At 42.2% G+C, this 16,740-nt stretch overlaps 1 protein-coding gene across 1 annotated transcript; it reads right to left on the bottom strand.

The window, feature by feature from the left end:
- Positions 1 to 5,154: 5,154 nt before the first annotated feature.
- Positions 5,155 to 16,473, bottom strand: ciartb (circadian associated repressor of transcription b). Its single transcript, XM_015001932.2, has 6 exons — positions 16,329 to 16,473; positions 13,527 to 13,932; positions 13,100 to 13,175; positions 11,906 to 11,984; positions 9,273 to 9,399; positions 5,155 to 6,850 (listed from the first exon to the last, which is right to left on the bottom strand). The coding sequence occupies exons 2-6, from the start codon at positions 13,890 to 13,892 to the stop codon at positions 6,458 to 6,460; spliced, it is 1,041 nt and encodes a 346-aa protein (XP_014857418.1). The 5' UTR covers positions 13,893 to 13,932; positions 16,329 to 16,473; the 3' UTR covers positions 5,155 to 6,457.
- Positions 16,474 to 16,740: the final 267 nt, after the last annotated feature.

Genomic DNA, 16,740 nt, shown 5'->3' with positions numbered 1-16,740 from the left:
TCTTTTTTTTGTACAACAGTGCCATCTAGTGACCAAGAGCCGAATGTGTCACAACTTAGTAAATAAACAATTTTTGTGTATTATTTAAATTAAATTTTAATAAATGCATGCAAAAAATCTAAATCATTCTTTTCTTTTGACATATTCACAAGAAAGAGAAAACAGTACAGATCATATCTATGTAAATTACCTGTAAAGATATTGGATAATGTAAATATTTCATAACATTTTATTTAGAGTTAATGATTGTGTTATTTGCTCCCTGGGTGCTGAGTCCAGTGATTCACAATCAGTCATACTTTCCCGGATGCTTTTGATGCTGTACACTCAGAGCGGTCAGAGGATCCGACAGCAGCGGCCACGTGGCTCTGGAGGCAGACCTGACCATGTTAATCATGCATGCCAGCCTCTCTCTTTATCTGTGTGATCATTAGGTCTTACATCGGTGTGATGATCACTCACTGGAAATGAGCTCCTGCTGCAGGCTGCTTCCATTATTCATACCTACGAGAGCACAGTCTGCCTACTTATTCTTGGAAATAAGACAAAATGGGAGTGGGCGAATGAAGGGGAGGGCAAGAAGTGTCTTCTGTTCTCTTGAACGCTGAGTGGCATTTCTGTGGTAGTGATCTCATTTCCCACTGCGCTTCATCTCCTATGATCTGGCTCGCTGGTACCTGCGCAATTAGACTCGAGGGAGGTGACAAGGATTGCTCATTACTGTATGGAGGGTGACTACTGCTCCCTTTCAGGACAAAATATGTGACTTGAGAGATGGGCCACTAGTTGAAGCTGTGAATCTGTGGCAACAAGGACAACTGTCAGTGCACCATATTCCCTGTGTGTTTTCAGAGAAAAACATCCAGTTGGTGAATGAAGACATGGCTGACACCAGCGTTTGTTTGTAAGAGCACATATTTGGGTGCAAACAAACAAACAAACAAAAAAAACAGTCATTCTTGTTTAAAATCACCCCATACAAGCATATTTGTTTTACCGTGGTCTCTAAACTATTAAATATCCTGGAAACAGAGAGACTCATTCCCAAACATATTATGCAGAAATTACAACAACTGGTTAATTGTTGCCCCGGGTTACCTGTTGTTTACATGTGGGTCTGAATGTTTGGTTTGGTAGTTAAGTGACTGCTTATTCAGTGCATCAATTGCAGCTAAATTAGAAATGTAAAGCTGTTGACAAAGCCAAAAGACATGTTTTTACCGAGGTCTAAATGTGAACAAATCAAGCGTCTTTTGTGCATGAATAAACCCAGTCACATCTATGAAGCATAGATGTGACGGTATTTATGTGTATTTATACATAAGTACATATAGCTCCAAGAGATAAAATGTTATAATCCCCTGAACGTCTGAAATTTGAAGAAGATTGACAAACACGGCTTAGAGATTGAATCAAAAAGTCTCAACCACGTCAGGAAAAAGATCTTACAAGAGAAAAATATTTGAACACTAAGACGTGTTTTTCAGTTTCTTGTGCACACACAAGTCTTTTACCTACTTTCAAAAAAGACAAAAACCTAGCAAGCCTTCGCTGTAAGATGTTGCGGCCCTTTCAGCCCTGTTCTGTCACTTTAAAAGGGTAACCTATTGGAGCCAGCAAAATCGATTGCACTTCTCTGAATGCCAGAGGCCCTTTCCTACCTGAGTCACAGATGCACTTGGTGCTTTTTTGCCACTTGGAGCTCAGAAGATTTCCAGAGCGCCGCTTTTAGTCATCCACACAGAACCAGACGACGTTAACCAGTTTATTCAAACCAGACTGGGACTGGCGAATTGAAGACCCCACAGTCAGAAGCAGCTCTGGATTATTGCTACTGTTTAATTATTTGTATAACCTGCTTTTCTGATAATTGAGCAGGGGGGATATTTTCAGTTCACACATCTCTTAATTAAAGGTGCTTGGTTCTCTGACAGATGAGACCATTATCTCCGTGGAGTGCGAATGAATCACTTGCAGCTCGTAATGACATAATGAGTCTATTCGTTGCTTTGCGGGAATGGGATTCCAGCATGTGGAGGTCTCATGGAAAATGATTTGAGCAGAGATTCCACCGTTCTAACAATTCACAGATTACAGAGGAAATCAGCGAGGATTCTTCTGCTCACTGCTGCATCGCATGTCGCTGTGACTCATGGGTTACAGTCTGACGGTGAACAAAATTGGCATTCGGGATGATTTATATAAAATTCTGTCATTATTGGCGTTACTGTAACATGGTACAAACTGGCAAAGCAGAGCACATAGACCGGAGTATTTGACCTGCACTTTACCGACAACTTTTAAAAAAGTGAACAGCACAAAGTGGTGCAATTATTTCCAAAAATAGGATCTATTGTATAGGACAAAAGCTGCACAACAGACCTCTCCATTAGTTATATTATCGGGTATGTGTAGGAGAGCGAACTCACACAGTGTCTGCACGTTTCTGCGATGCAGTGCCTTAAATAACTGTAGCATAGCGAGGCACCATCATGCTGGCTGTAATTCAAGATAATGCCGTTCCCATTTTACTCTCAAAGTGAAGGCCAATTAGCAAAAAGCAGCTTGAGTGAATGAGGCCCTATTTAATATTCCATCTACCCTTTTGCACCTGGAACCTTGAACCAGTCCTCATAACCTTTTTTTTTTCCCTCTCCCACTCTCCTTTTGAACGTTTTTAACAAAAGGCTCTCATTTGCGCTGCTCTAGTAATGATCAGTCTTTGTAGTTCTGCCCGTAAAATGTGGCCTGGACAAAAGAAACTCAGACATCAATTGGTTTTCTAAAGGAAAAAAAAAAAAAAAAACACATGCTGCAGCTTTAAAATGGAAAGCAATACAATTTCACATCCTGGCTGAGAATATTGCATATTAAAATCTGCCGTTGTGCTGTCGAACACTCGTGGAAAAAAAAACCGAGGAGCAAAGTAACGATGACTTGGGTTTTTATTGCTGATTTTGTCTTTCAAATTTCAAAAAGCCAACAGTAGGACAGAATAATGTAAGTATGTTTCGGTTATTGAAGTTTGTGGTTGTTATTGTATGAACATTTTAAAAGAGCTTCCTGTATACACTTTGCAGTATACACAAGAAGATTAATATTTACACTACATTTTGTGTAACATCTAAAGCTGTGTCCCTTCATATTTCTAATGTTTTATTTCTGGAGGGCATCACAAGATGTCTGTTGGCGTTCCCCCTTTTTTGCCACGCAGTTAGAAAGGTGCCCTTTCTGTTGATGCAGCGCCTCCGGTCATTAATACTTCAGTTTTTCCAGACAGTCCTTGCCCGCTGTGGTTGGCCATGGACACTATCAGGTCATCTATGCACGTGAGTCCGGACCATTAGCCTTGCCCTGGTTGACGGGATCTGGGACAGTGTCGCTGAAAACAATGCAGGGTGGTTAATCAATCCAATCACCCCCTTTCAGGCTAGAAAAAGTGACACATGACTATGCGGAGCTCAAAGGGATATGAGCGCCGTACCTTAAAAAAAAAAAATAAATAAATCTGCTTTGATGACTTTGTAAATACACCATGTTTTAATGCGATTGAGCTGGGGTGAGAAAAAGCAGATGTAGCACAAAGTCCCAAGGTTGGAGGGCTCTGCTGAATTTCTATCCGTTTTTCAAAGATTGGAAATGTTATTCAGATTTACAATCATTGCTGTTTGTCATTTTTGTTGTCTTTGTAATCCTCATTGCTAATATTTAGCTTTCCTTTCTTTACAGTCAAGTGCAGTCTGTAGTCTAGTTCAAGTCTGAAAACAAACACACACGCACACACACACACACCACTCCTTCCTTCAGATATTGTTCCTTCAGATAATCAGTGAACTGGATACTGTTGTATATGAAAATGTGTGCTTGTATATCAAACAGAGCCTTGAAAAAGCATTAATATGCCTTAACTTTTTCACATTCTCGTGATACAAGCCGCTTAAAACTTCTCCACAGCGTTAGCCCCGACATACTTGCAGGTGTCCCTTGGTCTTCGTCATGCTGGGTGGTCTGAAGTCATCATTTAGCAGTTGTATTTATTATCTATTATATACTGATACTAAATTACACAACAGTTTATTTTCTAATCAGGTGATGTCTGATGGCTGTGTGCTAAGCCTTGATTTTATCTGATTGAATAAAAAAAAAAGATCCACATTTACATCATTATTAAGATGTAAGTAGTTTTCTCAAATGAATAAAATATCTGAAAGAGGTTTAAAAGGCCATACTTCTTTTAAATGGCCAAATGTAATTAAAAAAATAATTAAATAGCGTATGGTTTATTATTATTATAGTTTAGTAGTAGCTCTGTACTTTAAAACATGAAATAACTTTTTATGATATTGCTCCCATCCAAGCATAAAAGGCATACTTATAAACATGTTTCGTCTGTGTTTTATCAAATAGAATTGGAGAAATGCATTATTACTTACATGTATTGCTAAAAGTGGGTAGATATCACATCAATTAGACAACTCACCTTGCAGTTAGGATGCTCTGACCCTTAGGTATAATGCTGTTCTCATCGACCCAAATGCAAATAAGTCGTTTACCTGCTAAGTAATGTGCTATTAGCTATATTAAACTTTCTCACTTTGAGCAACCGATGTTTTTGTAAAGTCAAGATGAGATGAGCAATATTCCACATGATGTTAAACACCCAGCATTTGATTTTGTTATCCGAGTTTCTTTCTTTCTCAGTAAAAGTGTTAATGTCAGACATTATGTTGTCCATCTTTTATTGCAGAATTTCAGTGAAACTATATATATATTTTTAATTAGTTGTTTAGTAATCCATGGTGTGAGTTATGTTTTCCAACCCACTCTTTGGTATCTTCAATGTTAAGAGATTATTCACATTAAAACCAGTTTCAGGTGGATGAAAGCCACAACTCAACCCTGTTGTGTTAAACCAACCCACTGGGTCAATCCATATGGGCCGGAACAGAGTAAGTAGGATTAGGGTAATTTAGGCCAAAGCAGGAGGCTTTGTTTTAAAATTTGAGACGAGTATTTAAGGACAGCTGAACAAAAAAAAAAAAAAAGAAGTGAAAACTTGTAGACTGGCAAAAACCGTAAAGTTTCTTCAATTAAATCAAACAGTAAAAATCCAACAAAATATTCACAGGGGGAAAAAATAATAATCTTAAGCAGTTTGCATCAAACAAATATAACCACATTTATTTAGAAAGTATAAAATTTCACACTATAAAGGCCACTTTTCAGGGTAAATCGACAACCTTCGCAGTAAGATTTACACAGACACGTCGCTTGTCCCTCTCAGGTGGTCTAACACACCGTCTAGTTCTGTGGCAAAACAAAATGATAGTTGTTCTACTCCACCACAGCTAGTAGTTGGCAATAATTTACTCGTACAGGAAAATGGCAGGAGAGTGACAATTCCTGATTCCACACATCCCACAGAGGTGCAGGTAATATAAACGCTTCTCTATTCGTCTTTTCCTTTTTTTTCTTTTTTAATCAAACCAGCTCACAGGCACAGCTTGACTTTGCAGGCACTGTTTGCCTTCTTCTGGGAGACTCAGAAAAAACAACTCTTCAGTTGACATTCTTTACAATGGCACCAGTCAGGCCACAGGGAGAGAAAGAGCCAGAGAAAGAGAGAGGGAGAGAGAGAGCATCCTCTGTTTGTACTGCACGGCCTCGCCGTCGGAGGCCGTTTGGCTCACCGCAGATCTGATCAGGGGGTCCAGACTCTGAGCAAAGTGGTCACATCCCAACTCACTAGCCGTGACGTGGTGCTCGATGAGGTAGAACAGTTGTACCAAAAAGGATTTCTCGATGAAGAGTAGAAATGAGTAACAGTCACATCAATAAACCTAAGAGTGGAGTCACTGGGAGGCGGGGCGGGAGGCGGGAGGGGGCTAAGAGGGGTCTCTACCATCACATTTCAGCCACATTTTCAGCACAATATGTAGACCACGTATGAATATGTGAAAATCCTTCCTACCAGCTAAGACGTATCTTCCCTTCCAAGCAAAACAGCAGATTGGTGTAAACCTGTATCACTGAACCCGGGAGCCGGCGGGAAGACTCCAGTTCTGACAATACTTGCTTCGGTTATCAGCGCACGTGTCGACTAGCCTTTGGACGCTCACACACACACACACACACACGCGCGCGCGCACCCACACACACACACACACACACACACAACTCGAGAATGCAAACTAGAGAAACGAGGATAAGTCAACAGAAAACGGGAAATGAAGGCGGACGCTCGTCGTGTCAGAGACAGCAGCGTGTTCGTCGACACCCGCTCCGTGCTGAAGAGGAATCTGCGACGTCCCTTTTTTTTTGTTTGTTGTTTTGAACGCAATCCTGAAGGTTGGAATGAGCGAAGCTGGCTGACTGGCTCTGAGCAGGATGGGGGCAAGGCGAGGCTAGGTCGAACGCCACGTTGCGGCCAGACGCCCCAGCCCCCCTTGTGTTTGGACTAGGACCAGCTGCTGCCCATCAAACCCCCAGTCTCCTTGCGTGTGATGATGCTGTCTGTGGATTTAAGGAGCCGTTCCAGGCAGGGCGCGTTGATTTTGCCTGGCGGTGGGCCTCGGGGCACAAAGTCTGTCTTAGCATGGCCGTCTGTGCTGGAGGAAACAGCACTGTCTTGCGTAAGGTCTTTGTCTCTGGGCAACAGCGGGTGCCTGGGACCAGCCTGGGCCTCCTCGGCTGTGGGGGAGCAGATAGGCGACGTGTGGAGCCACTTCAGGTTGTTGGCGGAGTAGGCCTCGGGCGGAGTCAGGTCCGTGACCCTTAGAGCTTTGGTGCCGGTTGGAGGATCGCTGCGAAAGACGGAGCTCCCAGCTGCAGATGTCGTCATTGGAGATAACTGTAAGGGAACATGGAGACCTTCAGTTCTTCAACGACATAATCAGAAAGCATTCAAATGAATACAAATATATTTTAATAGTTTATATTATCATTTTGTTTGCTTAACTTAAAAAAAAGGAGATTAACATTGTAAGTAAAGTTGTTCTACAAACTGTTACTTTAGACCTCTAAATGCGAGATGTGTAAAAACTCCTATAAAAAGTAATTTTTCAAATAAACTATAATTATTGCTGCAACTGTACAGATGGATAACATAAGGCATGACTTATTAAGACTGACACGTGTTTTCCTTTTTGAAATAATAGTTCTCTTCTATTTTCCATTTTGCAGTACAGCTGAAGGAAATCTATCCCATAATTTTTTGCACCCCAGCAAAAAAAAAAAAAAAAAGAGTCATGGATTAATAACTCTCTGATCAACTTCAAAGTATATATGTTTGTTTTTTTGATGTGCACTTTACTTGTGTATGTATTTTTTTTTTTTTTTAGGAATTGAAAGGGTTGACAATAATTGTTGCATCAACATGGGATGAAATTTATATACATGTATGAAATCATGTCATTGCAGTGAATACCCTATTATTTAAGACTTATTGCATGGCTTTACCAGCTGTGCCAGTAAATCTGGCAGGCGGTCTAACCTGAAACACAAATCAACTGACACGACTCTTCGAGAAACTTGCTTGCTCCAAGTTAGTTGGCATCGGCGGTTGACATTTTGGCTCAGGTAAGTCTAATACTCTGCCCGACAATAGACGTGAGCCAACACAGTTGCTGAAAAGAGATTTAAGCTTCTTCTTTTTTTTTTTTTGCAAACAGGTAGCACACGGAAGGTTTCGTCTGTTTCTGCGGATGACACTCAAGAGACTGCATGTGAGACGCAGCGGTCGGTAATTATACGTTGCTGTAAAAGAGAGCTTTGCCCACACATGGGAAAAATTAGCTTGCGGGTAATGAATGGTTTTCAGAGCTCATCTTTAAAAACGAAAGAGAAATATGACAGGGGGACGTTTCTGTCTTAACATTTGAAAGTTAAAGCAGCAAAATACAGTATTCCGTATCTATGTCCCGAAAAATAACGTGTGAGTTTATTTTTCTAGGTAGGCAAGTATTTCAAGGAATTATGGAGATGGATAAATATAACGTTCTCAAATCTCATGTGTAAACCAGTCTAGCTGTTTGTTGCTTTCTGAGGGTTTTCTATTACACAACATTTCCACTGACTGTGGGTTTGAATCCTGTTTAGGCCAGTTAGCTCTTATGAAATAGGATACAATACAATCCGAGATCAAAGCAAAAATAACTCTAATTGGTCTCCTGTTGGAAACATGTAAATTATGGATAACTAGAAGATAAAAGATGATCGGATGATTACAGTCTTGTTCAGCCTTATCATTTGTGGGACGGTTTGCTATTAATAGCAACACCTTTAGGGAAGGAATGATCAGGAGAAGGGGCTAACACATTTATCACTGGGGCTTTTTGGTAATAATACTATCTCGGCCAGCCTGTGGTGATAAATGACGGTAGACTTAAATTACTGCAGGACATTTTGCAACATGACTATATATAAACTTCCGTGTCTTGTGCTACTTTGACCTTGTAAACAGGTCATTACCTATAATTGTGTAATTTTCAAAAGTCGCCCATTTAGAAATGAGTCACACAACTTTCAACATCATAATTACATGCTCCATGCTTTTTCTTTAGAAGGGAGGATTAGCAATTTAAAATCTAAATTTATTGCCCGATGTGAAAGAAAAACAAAAGAAAGGACAGGTACGGCCACATGCTTTAAGGTTCAAACCAGAAGTGAGCATAGCAGCGCTGAGATCAGGATCCACATGCACCAGATCAGTACTGCATTATTGTGACTGTACTGTATGTTTGCTGGAAGGTGAATCTCTGCTCTAGTCTCAAAGTCTTTTACAGAACAGATTATCTTCTTCTTTTTTCAATGTAGTCGCTGAAACAACAATGCTGACAGCTTGTGAGGTGAACTTGTAATAACATTTCATCTTTGCAATGACAAGAAAAACCTGCAACATGATACCTCTGTCTTTGTTTTTTTTGGTTTTTTTGGGGGGAGGATTAGATTAACGTCAGGGATAAATACACACCAGTTAAATGCAAAGGATTCTTCCAGGTATATTCAGATCTTTCTAAGCCCGAGAGGGACACTCCTCCGGTTTTATCTTTGCTCTTGTGTCATTGTTCTAAGCGAACCTGAGACTCAGTAAAAAAAAAAAAAAAAAAAAGCTTTAAATCCTTCTTTTCTTGTCACAGAGCTGTGATTAAATAACAATGGGTATTTTTGTCTCCCCCGTCGCAACGCTGTCACTCTTGGCAGAGGCTCGTGTCGTCTTGAGGAGCTCTTACACAACAGGGTTGCTTTTTTTTTTTTTTTTTTTGTACCTTTACCTTAAGTCTTTTACTGGGCACAAGTCCCTCTGTCTGTGTGGCGGCGAGTTGTTCTTGGAGTTTCACATGAGGGAACCAGCTCTTCAGCATCGCCTCCATTTTCAGAATGATATCAACATATTTCTCTCTGGGGAAAAAAGGAAGGGAACGGAAGCAGAGGTGGAGGAGAGAAAACAGAGGAAGAAACACAGTGTTTACTTTTGCTATCGTGCATGAATCTTGATCTACAAACAGTCTCGCCAACTGCTTCGGAGAACTGTTATCTCCCCAATCAGACGTACCTAGGAAATATGCAGCCTTGAAGAGCAAGCATGTGTGCGTGTGGAGGAACAGTCTTGAGTACATTTCTCACATGTTTAGAGCTCACACGTGGCTTGACGTGTAATAGCTCTGCTTGTGTCTAAATATAAACACCAAAGCCACAACGGTGTCCAACAGCGTCATTGTGGAAATAAACTAGATGATGTCGTGGGAGGAGGAAGGAGGGGAGCGCGCTCAGAAGAGTCCTGACAAAACCAGATGGTGGGCAGGGGATTAACCGCCGTCACACGATCGGGACCTTCTTGTTATATTCATTTTCGAAACATGTAAAATTCATGTGGAAGATTATCCGCTAGCTAAACAAAAAAAAAAAAAAAGGTCACTTTGATCCTATCTGCTTTTGTGGAGCTGGAGGGGCTGCCAGCTGGTAGCACAGAGCAGAAAGCAGGGGCGGGCAAACTGAAGGATAGTGGGAGGGGCTAAGCCCACCTTCCAGGCTGTCTGCGGGAGGCGGCCACACCCACTCTTTGTCTCAAATATGAAGGCAGCAGCTGCTGGGAGGTCTCTTCGATTAGTCTGTGCCAGACTCAGCAGCATACCTTGATACACCCAATAGAAACCGTGCTTAAATATCAAGGGTGCATTTATTATTAATCCGCTTTTGTTTTCGGCGAACTGCCCGGAAAAAAAAATAGGTCGCTTTTAAAACCGAGAGCCCCCCCGCCCAAAAAACCCCAAACAATTATATGTTTATTTTTACCGGCATAATTCAACAAAGCTTCAGTTTCATTAGATGAAAGATGATCATATTACAAGGACTCAGACTTTCTCCTTTCTACAGAGGAGATGGGGGTAATATCATACTCCATTACCCTGTATGGTCGGTGGAGAGCTAATCAAGCAGACACAAGCGTCCCTCTCCCACCGAGGAGCATGATACATTTTTAACGAGACGGCCGGCTAAAGAGCGACTCAGCCGTCTCTGCAGTAAATTTATCCCGAATGCGTGTGGGGGTAGCAGCGACCTGCTGTGAGCCATGTGTCACAGACATAATGGAGACCACTTAGAAAGCAAACAGTATTTCCGTGCAGCCGGATGTGCTTCACTTCAGATCCCCGACCAGATTTAAGCTACAGCGGAAAAACACATTTAGGCAGTGCAGGTTTCCAGGCTGCAGTGTGTTCAAAAGACAAAAAAAAAAAAAAAGAGGATAAAATGCAGGAAGGTACATACAGTGCTCTGTAAAAGTATTCGTACAGCCAGGAGCTTTTTAAATTACGACATGCTGAAAGCAACAAACTCCATCGTGTTACATTAGGGTTTTATTTGATCAGATAAACAAAGTAAAGCTTTGTTGTAAAGTGATGCAAGAGTTACAGGTTCATTTATTTATTTTTAAATCTTTTACAGAGTATTTCCACAGATATCACAGTGGCAAATCATTTGGGCTCCGTCTCTAACCGCTCCGAACGTCTAGAAAGAGAAAAGTTTACAAATTCCCTTTTCACAAAATACTGCAGCTCAATTTCAGTTGGTTTGGTTGTTTTTCTTCTGTAAAAACAACTTTGAATTCAGAATTTGAATTTGAACAAAGGTCTGGACTTTTGACTGGGCGATTTGAAAACAATCCATCGTAGCTCTGGCTTTATGTTTAGGGTTGCTGTCCTGCTGTAAGGGAAATCTCTGCCCAAGTCTTAAGTCTTTGAGAGTTTCTAAAAGGTTTTCATCCAGATTTTCATTGTATTTAGCTCCATCCATCTTCCCATCATCTCTGACCAGCTTTTCAGACCCCAGCTGATAATAGCCATCTCCAAGGCACGTTTTAATGTAGGGACGGTGTGTTCAGGGTGTTATGCGGCGCAAATTTAACACCAGACACTGTGTCTTTGATTTCATCTGAGTAGAGGCTAGTGGCAGAGATTAAACGAGCCATTCTTTTAGACATTTTTAAAAGAGCGGCTAGCCTTTCTTTTAAAAATGGCTAACCTTGCCACTCTCCCGTCAAGGCCAGATTTGTGGATTGTACAACTAATATTATCCAACACCACATGCCAACTAAGCTGTAGATCTCTGGGGCGGGTGGTTACTTAAAGCAAAAGATTTATCGTTTATAATGACGGGTATCAGAGTAAAGGAGGTTGAATACCATCAGGTGGTTTCGAGGAAGTGCTTTTACAACCCCTGAAAACTACCATTTGTCTTCTACTTCACAACTAAGTGTTCTGTTGTGTTGATCTCGAACACAAAATCAAGATACGCTGAAGTTTGTGGCTGTAATGCGACAAAATCTGAAGCAGTCAAGAGGTTTTTCAAGGCACTTTATACAGCATTTAAAGGGAAACAAAGATCAAGGTATGTAGGTCAAACTCACCCCATGAAGGGGTTCTGCAGAACACCCATGATCCTTTGAATCCTGTCCATAGCCACACTCTCCTGGAAACTGCTGAGCCCTGGAAAAGAAAGAAAAGCTGCAGCGTGAAGCACATCAACAGCAGGCCCGGAGTCTGTGCAGCAGATGGGCTCTGTGAAATGTTTGTACAAGGGAACAGCCTCCCCTGCTTCTGTGAGCAGCAAGCACTGGGTCACATAAGGTTCGGGTCTGACCAAGATCCCGAAATCTAAGCTTGTCTGGACACGGCCATTATCTGCAGTAAAGCACATGTAATGCTGCTCTGACCAAAACACAAACAGCAGCTGCTTCTCTGGTAAAGCTATGGTACAGTATGTTCCCACTCACTTCTGCCAAGTTCACAAAGAAGCGTAGAAAGTTTCTTACTGTTGGTAGGCTAAATAATATCACTGAGTGCTTTCTTTATCTGTTGAAATGGCGGAGTCGCTAAGCGAGCCTTCACCCGAGATGATCTTTGTTACGTAACACACGGAGATGGGTTCGTGAATATTTGTGGCTATTGGATAGTCCAACAACAATACATGTTTTCAGACATCACACTCTCAAATCTCAGGGACACGTTTTTTCCACAAAGGTCTGCGTGTTGTCTGTTCCCTCCATTGTTTTTTCTGGGAGAAATGTTGACGGACCCAAATGCTCCTTTTCACCGGTTAGTCAGTTAGTTTCCACACAAACAAGCCCTGCTTCAATTTACTGCTGAGGCCAGAGAAAATGCGGGTTTGTGAGATGTGGAATGCTGCAATTATAGATGTACCAACCACGTGGCCGGTTTTTCCTTTATCAGCACTGATTGGTGCATCAGGTCAAATACTGAAAAAGCACTTTTTTCCCATTATAGAATGGAAAAGCATAAAAAAGTTATATATATATATATATATGCATCAATAAGTTTTTATCCTCAGTGATGCATCCCCATTAGTGACACTTTCAAGTCACTAATAATTGCCTCGTTTTACTGTATTTAAAAATATCTGCATTTTTCTCTTTCATGTGTCACAGTTCTCAGAATAAAACAAGAACAACAGGGCCTGTCATAGTCAGCCTAAACCAGGAAAAGCCTCATTGGTGCATCTCCAGTTGCAACATCAGCGCTCGTCCTATTCAAGTTAATTACGCAAACTTGTTCAGGACAAATGCGCAGGAAGGCTGACTTACTTTCTTTGTATCTCCCTGAACGAAGGCCATTCAAGATTGATGACAGCGGATGGATGTAGCATTGTAGCTCCATGCACTGGGAATGATAACAGATTGATTTACAGTCAGGTGATTAAACATGAGCTAAAACATCTGAAATACATATCGAGTAGCACAAGTCAAATAACTCACTCGCCGTGCTTGCTTTCTTATCAAATGACACAGTTCTCTGAGACCAAAACGCCAAACACTCCTTAAGCAGTTACAGAGGAGGGACAGCCTTACTGGAAATGTCAGTAAAAGCAGCAGTGGGGGGTTGGGGGGTGGGGGTATGTGTGTGTGTTGGTGTGTGGGGGTGGATCTGGGTGATAGGGCATGTCCTAGTTTTGTTGACGCTGTCAACCACCTCCAGTGAGAAACAAAACACAACAGTCACAGAGGTGCTCACCTTGTTGATAAAAACTTGATCTTTCTCCAATGCGTTGGATATTAGCTGCCGCTCCTTGCACTGCTCTCCTGTGGAGCTGTGAGGTCTTTTCACCGGTTGAGTGTTCTTGCCGTTCGCCTTTTCTCCGTGCTGCGATTTGCACAGTCCATTGCCGGAGTCTCTGTCCGATCTCGCAGTGCCACCAGGAGATCCCCTGCTACCAGAGACCTCGCACCAGTTGTCCTCGCTCGGCTCGCTGCTGCTCTCAGACAGGGGAGCCTCTCTCTGGCTGTGCCTGGCGGTGCAGTCCGGCTCTTGCTCGCTCTCATTTCCTTCTGTGTCACTGGCCAGCCAGTCGATGGAGTTGTCCGAATCGGTAGCAGACATCCTCAGCTGCAGGCTCTAACCAGCACTGACCATCACTGACCTGGGGTGAGACAGGGATTCGTGAGGGAAAACAAACACGTTAAGGACAGCCATGGGTGGAGATGAGACACATGACCAAAATATCAACAAATCAAGGCTGGAGTCAAAATAACCACTGGGGCGTCCTTGTCTGAGCACCGAGGATTTGGTGGAATAATAACAGTAATAAACAGTCTGCCGAAAACACAGCATCTCCAAGTGAGTAGACGTGAGTAAGGACAAAGCGGCGCCAGAGCAGACGGTGGCAGTGAGACCACAATGACCTGTTTGTTTTGCAGATGCAACACCTGAGCTAGTAAACACAGACCGAGCACCATCAAACACGAAAACCTCCCTGCAGGCCTCAGATCTACACGTGTCCAAACTCTTGTCACTGTAAACCTTTACAAAGGAAGTTCTCACACATGCCAGGCTGTGCACAGATTAGTCATGGGCCAGGTACCAGTTTCGTCAAATTTTTCCTACGGCTGAAAATCTTTTTTTCTTTTTTTTTTAATGCACTCCCTGAGAAAGCGAGACTGATCTGCTGAATAGATAATCAAGTTATTTACCCACATTTCCAACCAGCTAGCTAAAAACAGGCTAAAAAGGCTAACACTTTTCCCACTCTCTGTTCGGTAATACTTCAGGTCTCAAAAACGCATAATAAGGTCATTGTGTTAAAAATGAAGAAGCATCCCTCAATCTCTCTTACAGAGATAAAGCTGTTTTAAAAAAAACGTTGGCAGTTTGTAAAGCAGCAGGCTGCAGGCTGGTTACAAGACAGACAGCCCAACTAATAAAAAAATGGGCTGTCTGCTAATATTAGCATGTTAGACCTGTGTTTCTCTAGACAGAGGCAAGCAGCATAAAGGTACAACATTAAGAGCAATAAACATATTCATTTTTGCTAAACTCAAATTAAAAATATACTGCTGGCTTTTAATTTCTTTTAAATAAGATTGATTACATAACATTGTGTAAAATCTGATTCTGCCCCCCCTCCCTCCCCCCCAACAGTTGCTACATTCATCCATGGACATTGTTAGCTTCCTTCAGAAAGGGGACCAGGGCCGGGACGTTGTAAAACATCAGCTCTCTGCTGGTTCGCTATTAAAGGATGTCTCGTGGACAAAAAAAACCCCCAAACAAACTCAAAGCGCTTCTCGCGGACGCCTAATTGCTCGCATGGGCTTCAGTGCGTTTCCTTGGCGATAAAAGGAAGTGAGAACAGCACAGGGTTATCTTTAGTGGTTGGATTGTTAACGCCTGGCATGTCTCGGGTTTCCTGTGAAATTTGAGGGTTAGAAGGAGCAATGGCTCACTCTTTCTTTGTTTTAGGATTCTGGTCTTATAGTCAAAGAGCGAGGGTGGAGCAGAGGGGGTTCACTCATTCACACAACCCGACACAGGCCTAAAAAAAATAAAAAAAATAAAAAATGCTGCATGCATCTGTTTCACGGATTGAAAAAGGAGCATCAAAGATTACAGAAAGCAGACTGTGGTTATAAAATTATAATAGCAAGCAAGTGACATATAATAACCCATAAGGCAGTTCAAACAGATTAGTATAAATCTTTTTATCTAATCTTTATAGAGTCCACTATAAAAATCTTCTGTTTTATAACATGGGCTGACTAAGAGATCCCATACTTTATGTGATATGAAGTCTCATCAGGGAATTATACTTTACTTTCATAAAACAAATGACTTGAGCATTTGATACGTCTAAAAAAAAAAACAAACAAAAAACTATAGCATCAAGCTGGACTTGTTAAACCACAGACTTGATTTACTTATGTAATGAAACAACATGCCGGGCTTTTAACAAAGATCGATTAACCCTGGGCCTCTGAAAACACTTCAACACGACCCAGGGCTGCAATTCTTTTATTTTGATTAAGAAACGATAGAATGTATAATTTGTCAAAGATGTGAAATATCAGACAGCCATTATGGTGCACACCTGGGCAGGTATGGGGCCCCTACATGTATACATACAGACGGTGCTCATTAGTTACCGACATACAGTCGCATTATGTAAGAATATTACCGAGAGGAGATACAACATTGTAATCATTGACCATAAGGGGAGAAAAATCAGATAAAGTGAATGATCAGGGCTGTCCGCCTATCAGATCAGGAGACACAATAGACTTCATCGGTCATAGTAAATTTGGCAGCACCCTGTTAGATTACATAAAGGCACAATCAGAAAAGAGCATTAGCAACACTGATCAATCTATTAACAAAAATCCACTTTCAGCTCGAATAGGTAGATCTTTATTTCTTGTGATTATATCTGTTAAATTCCTCCAGACGATTTTTTTTTCTCTAAAAACAGGCAACAGGAGCGTTTCGCCGGCTCATACGGAGATAATCTGACCGGCGAGGCGTGAGACGTGGAGGTCTACCTACCTTCCCGGGATGCGGCGGCCGGTCGTGTCCCCTCTCCTCCTTTGTTCAAGCTGTGAATCCGGCAGGAGCGTCGGGCAGAGAGGAGCAGCTGATGTGAGGGACGTGTGCGGCGTGTGAGCGGTGAGGCAGGAGCCACAGCCAGTGATCAACCCCGTGTTGCTTCTCCCGAAGCAACGTGTCTGAGAGGGCGGGACCGGCGCGCTGCGGCTCTCCCATTCGCCGCTGCGCCTGGCCCCTGCCGACGAATCGCCTCGTCCATTCGGTGCAGCCGCGGAGCAATAGGCGAGGCCAGTTTACATATGCAAATTACATGGAAATGACACAAACACGTGGACACGCGGATCGGTTTCCATTTCAGCAGCTGGGCGAAGAGTCAAGCCGGGGCTGGCCTCTGGTCACTACACGCTGCACA

Source organism: Poecilia mexicana, unplaced genomic scaffold (genome assembly GCF_051168715.1).
Source record: "Poecilia mexicana isolate PSO_F unplaced genomic scaffold, ASM5116871v1 scaffold_6, whole genome shotgun sequence".
Taxonomy (NCBI): domain Eukaryota; kingdom Metazoa; phylum Chordata; class Actinopteri; order Cyprinodontiformes; family Poeciliidae; genus Poecilia; species Poecilia mexicana.
The sequence above is the reverse complement of the archived record's forward strand: the minus strand, read 5'-3'. Positions and strand labels throughout refer to the sequence as shown.

Excerpts from the sequence above, each read along its gene's own strand:
- ciartb (XM_015001932.2), bottom strand. The coding sequence starts at position 13,892 with ATGTCTGCTACCGATTCGGACAACTCCATCGACTGGCTGGCCAGTGAC. Across the intron at positions 9,400-11,905 it reads CTGCAGAACCCCTTCATGGG|AGAGAAATATGTTGATATCA; the intron begins GTGAGTTTGACC and ends TTTTTTCCCCAG. Across the intron at positions 6,851-9,272 it reads TGCCCAGTAAAAGACTTAAG|TTATCTCCAATGACGACATC; the intron begins GTAAAGGTACAA and ends GTTCCCTTACAG.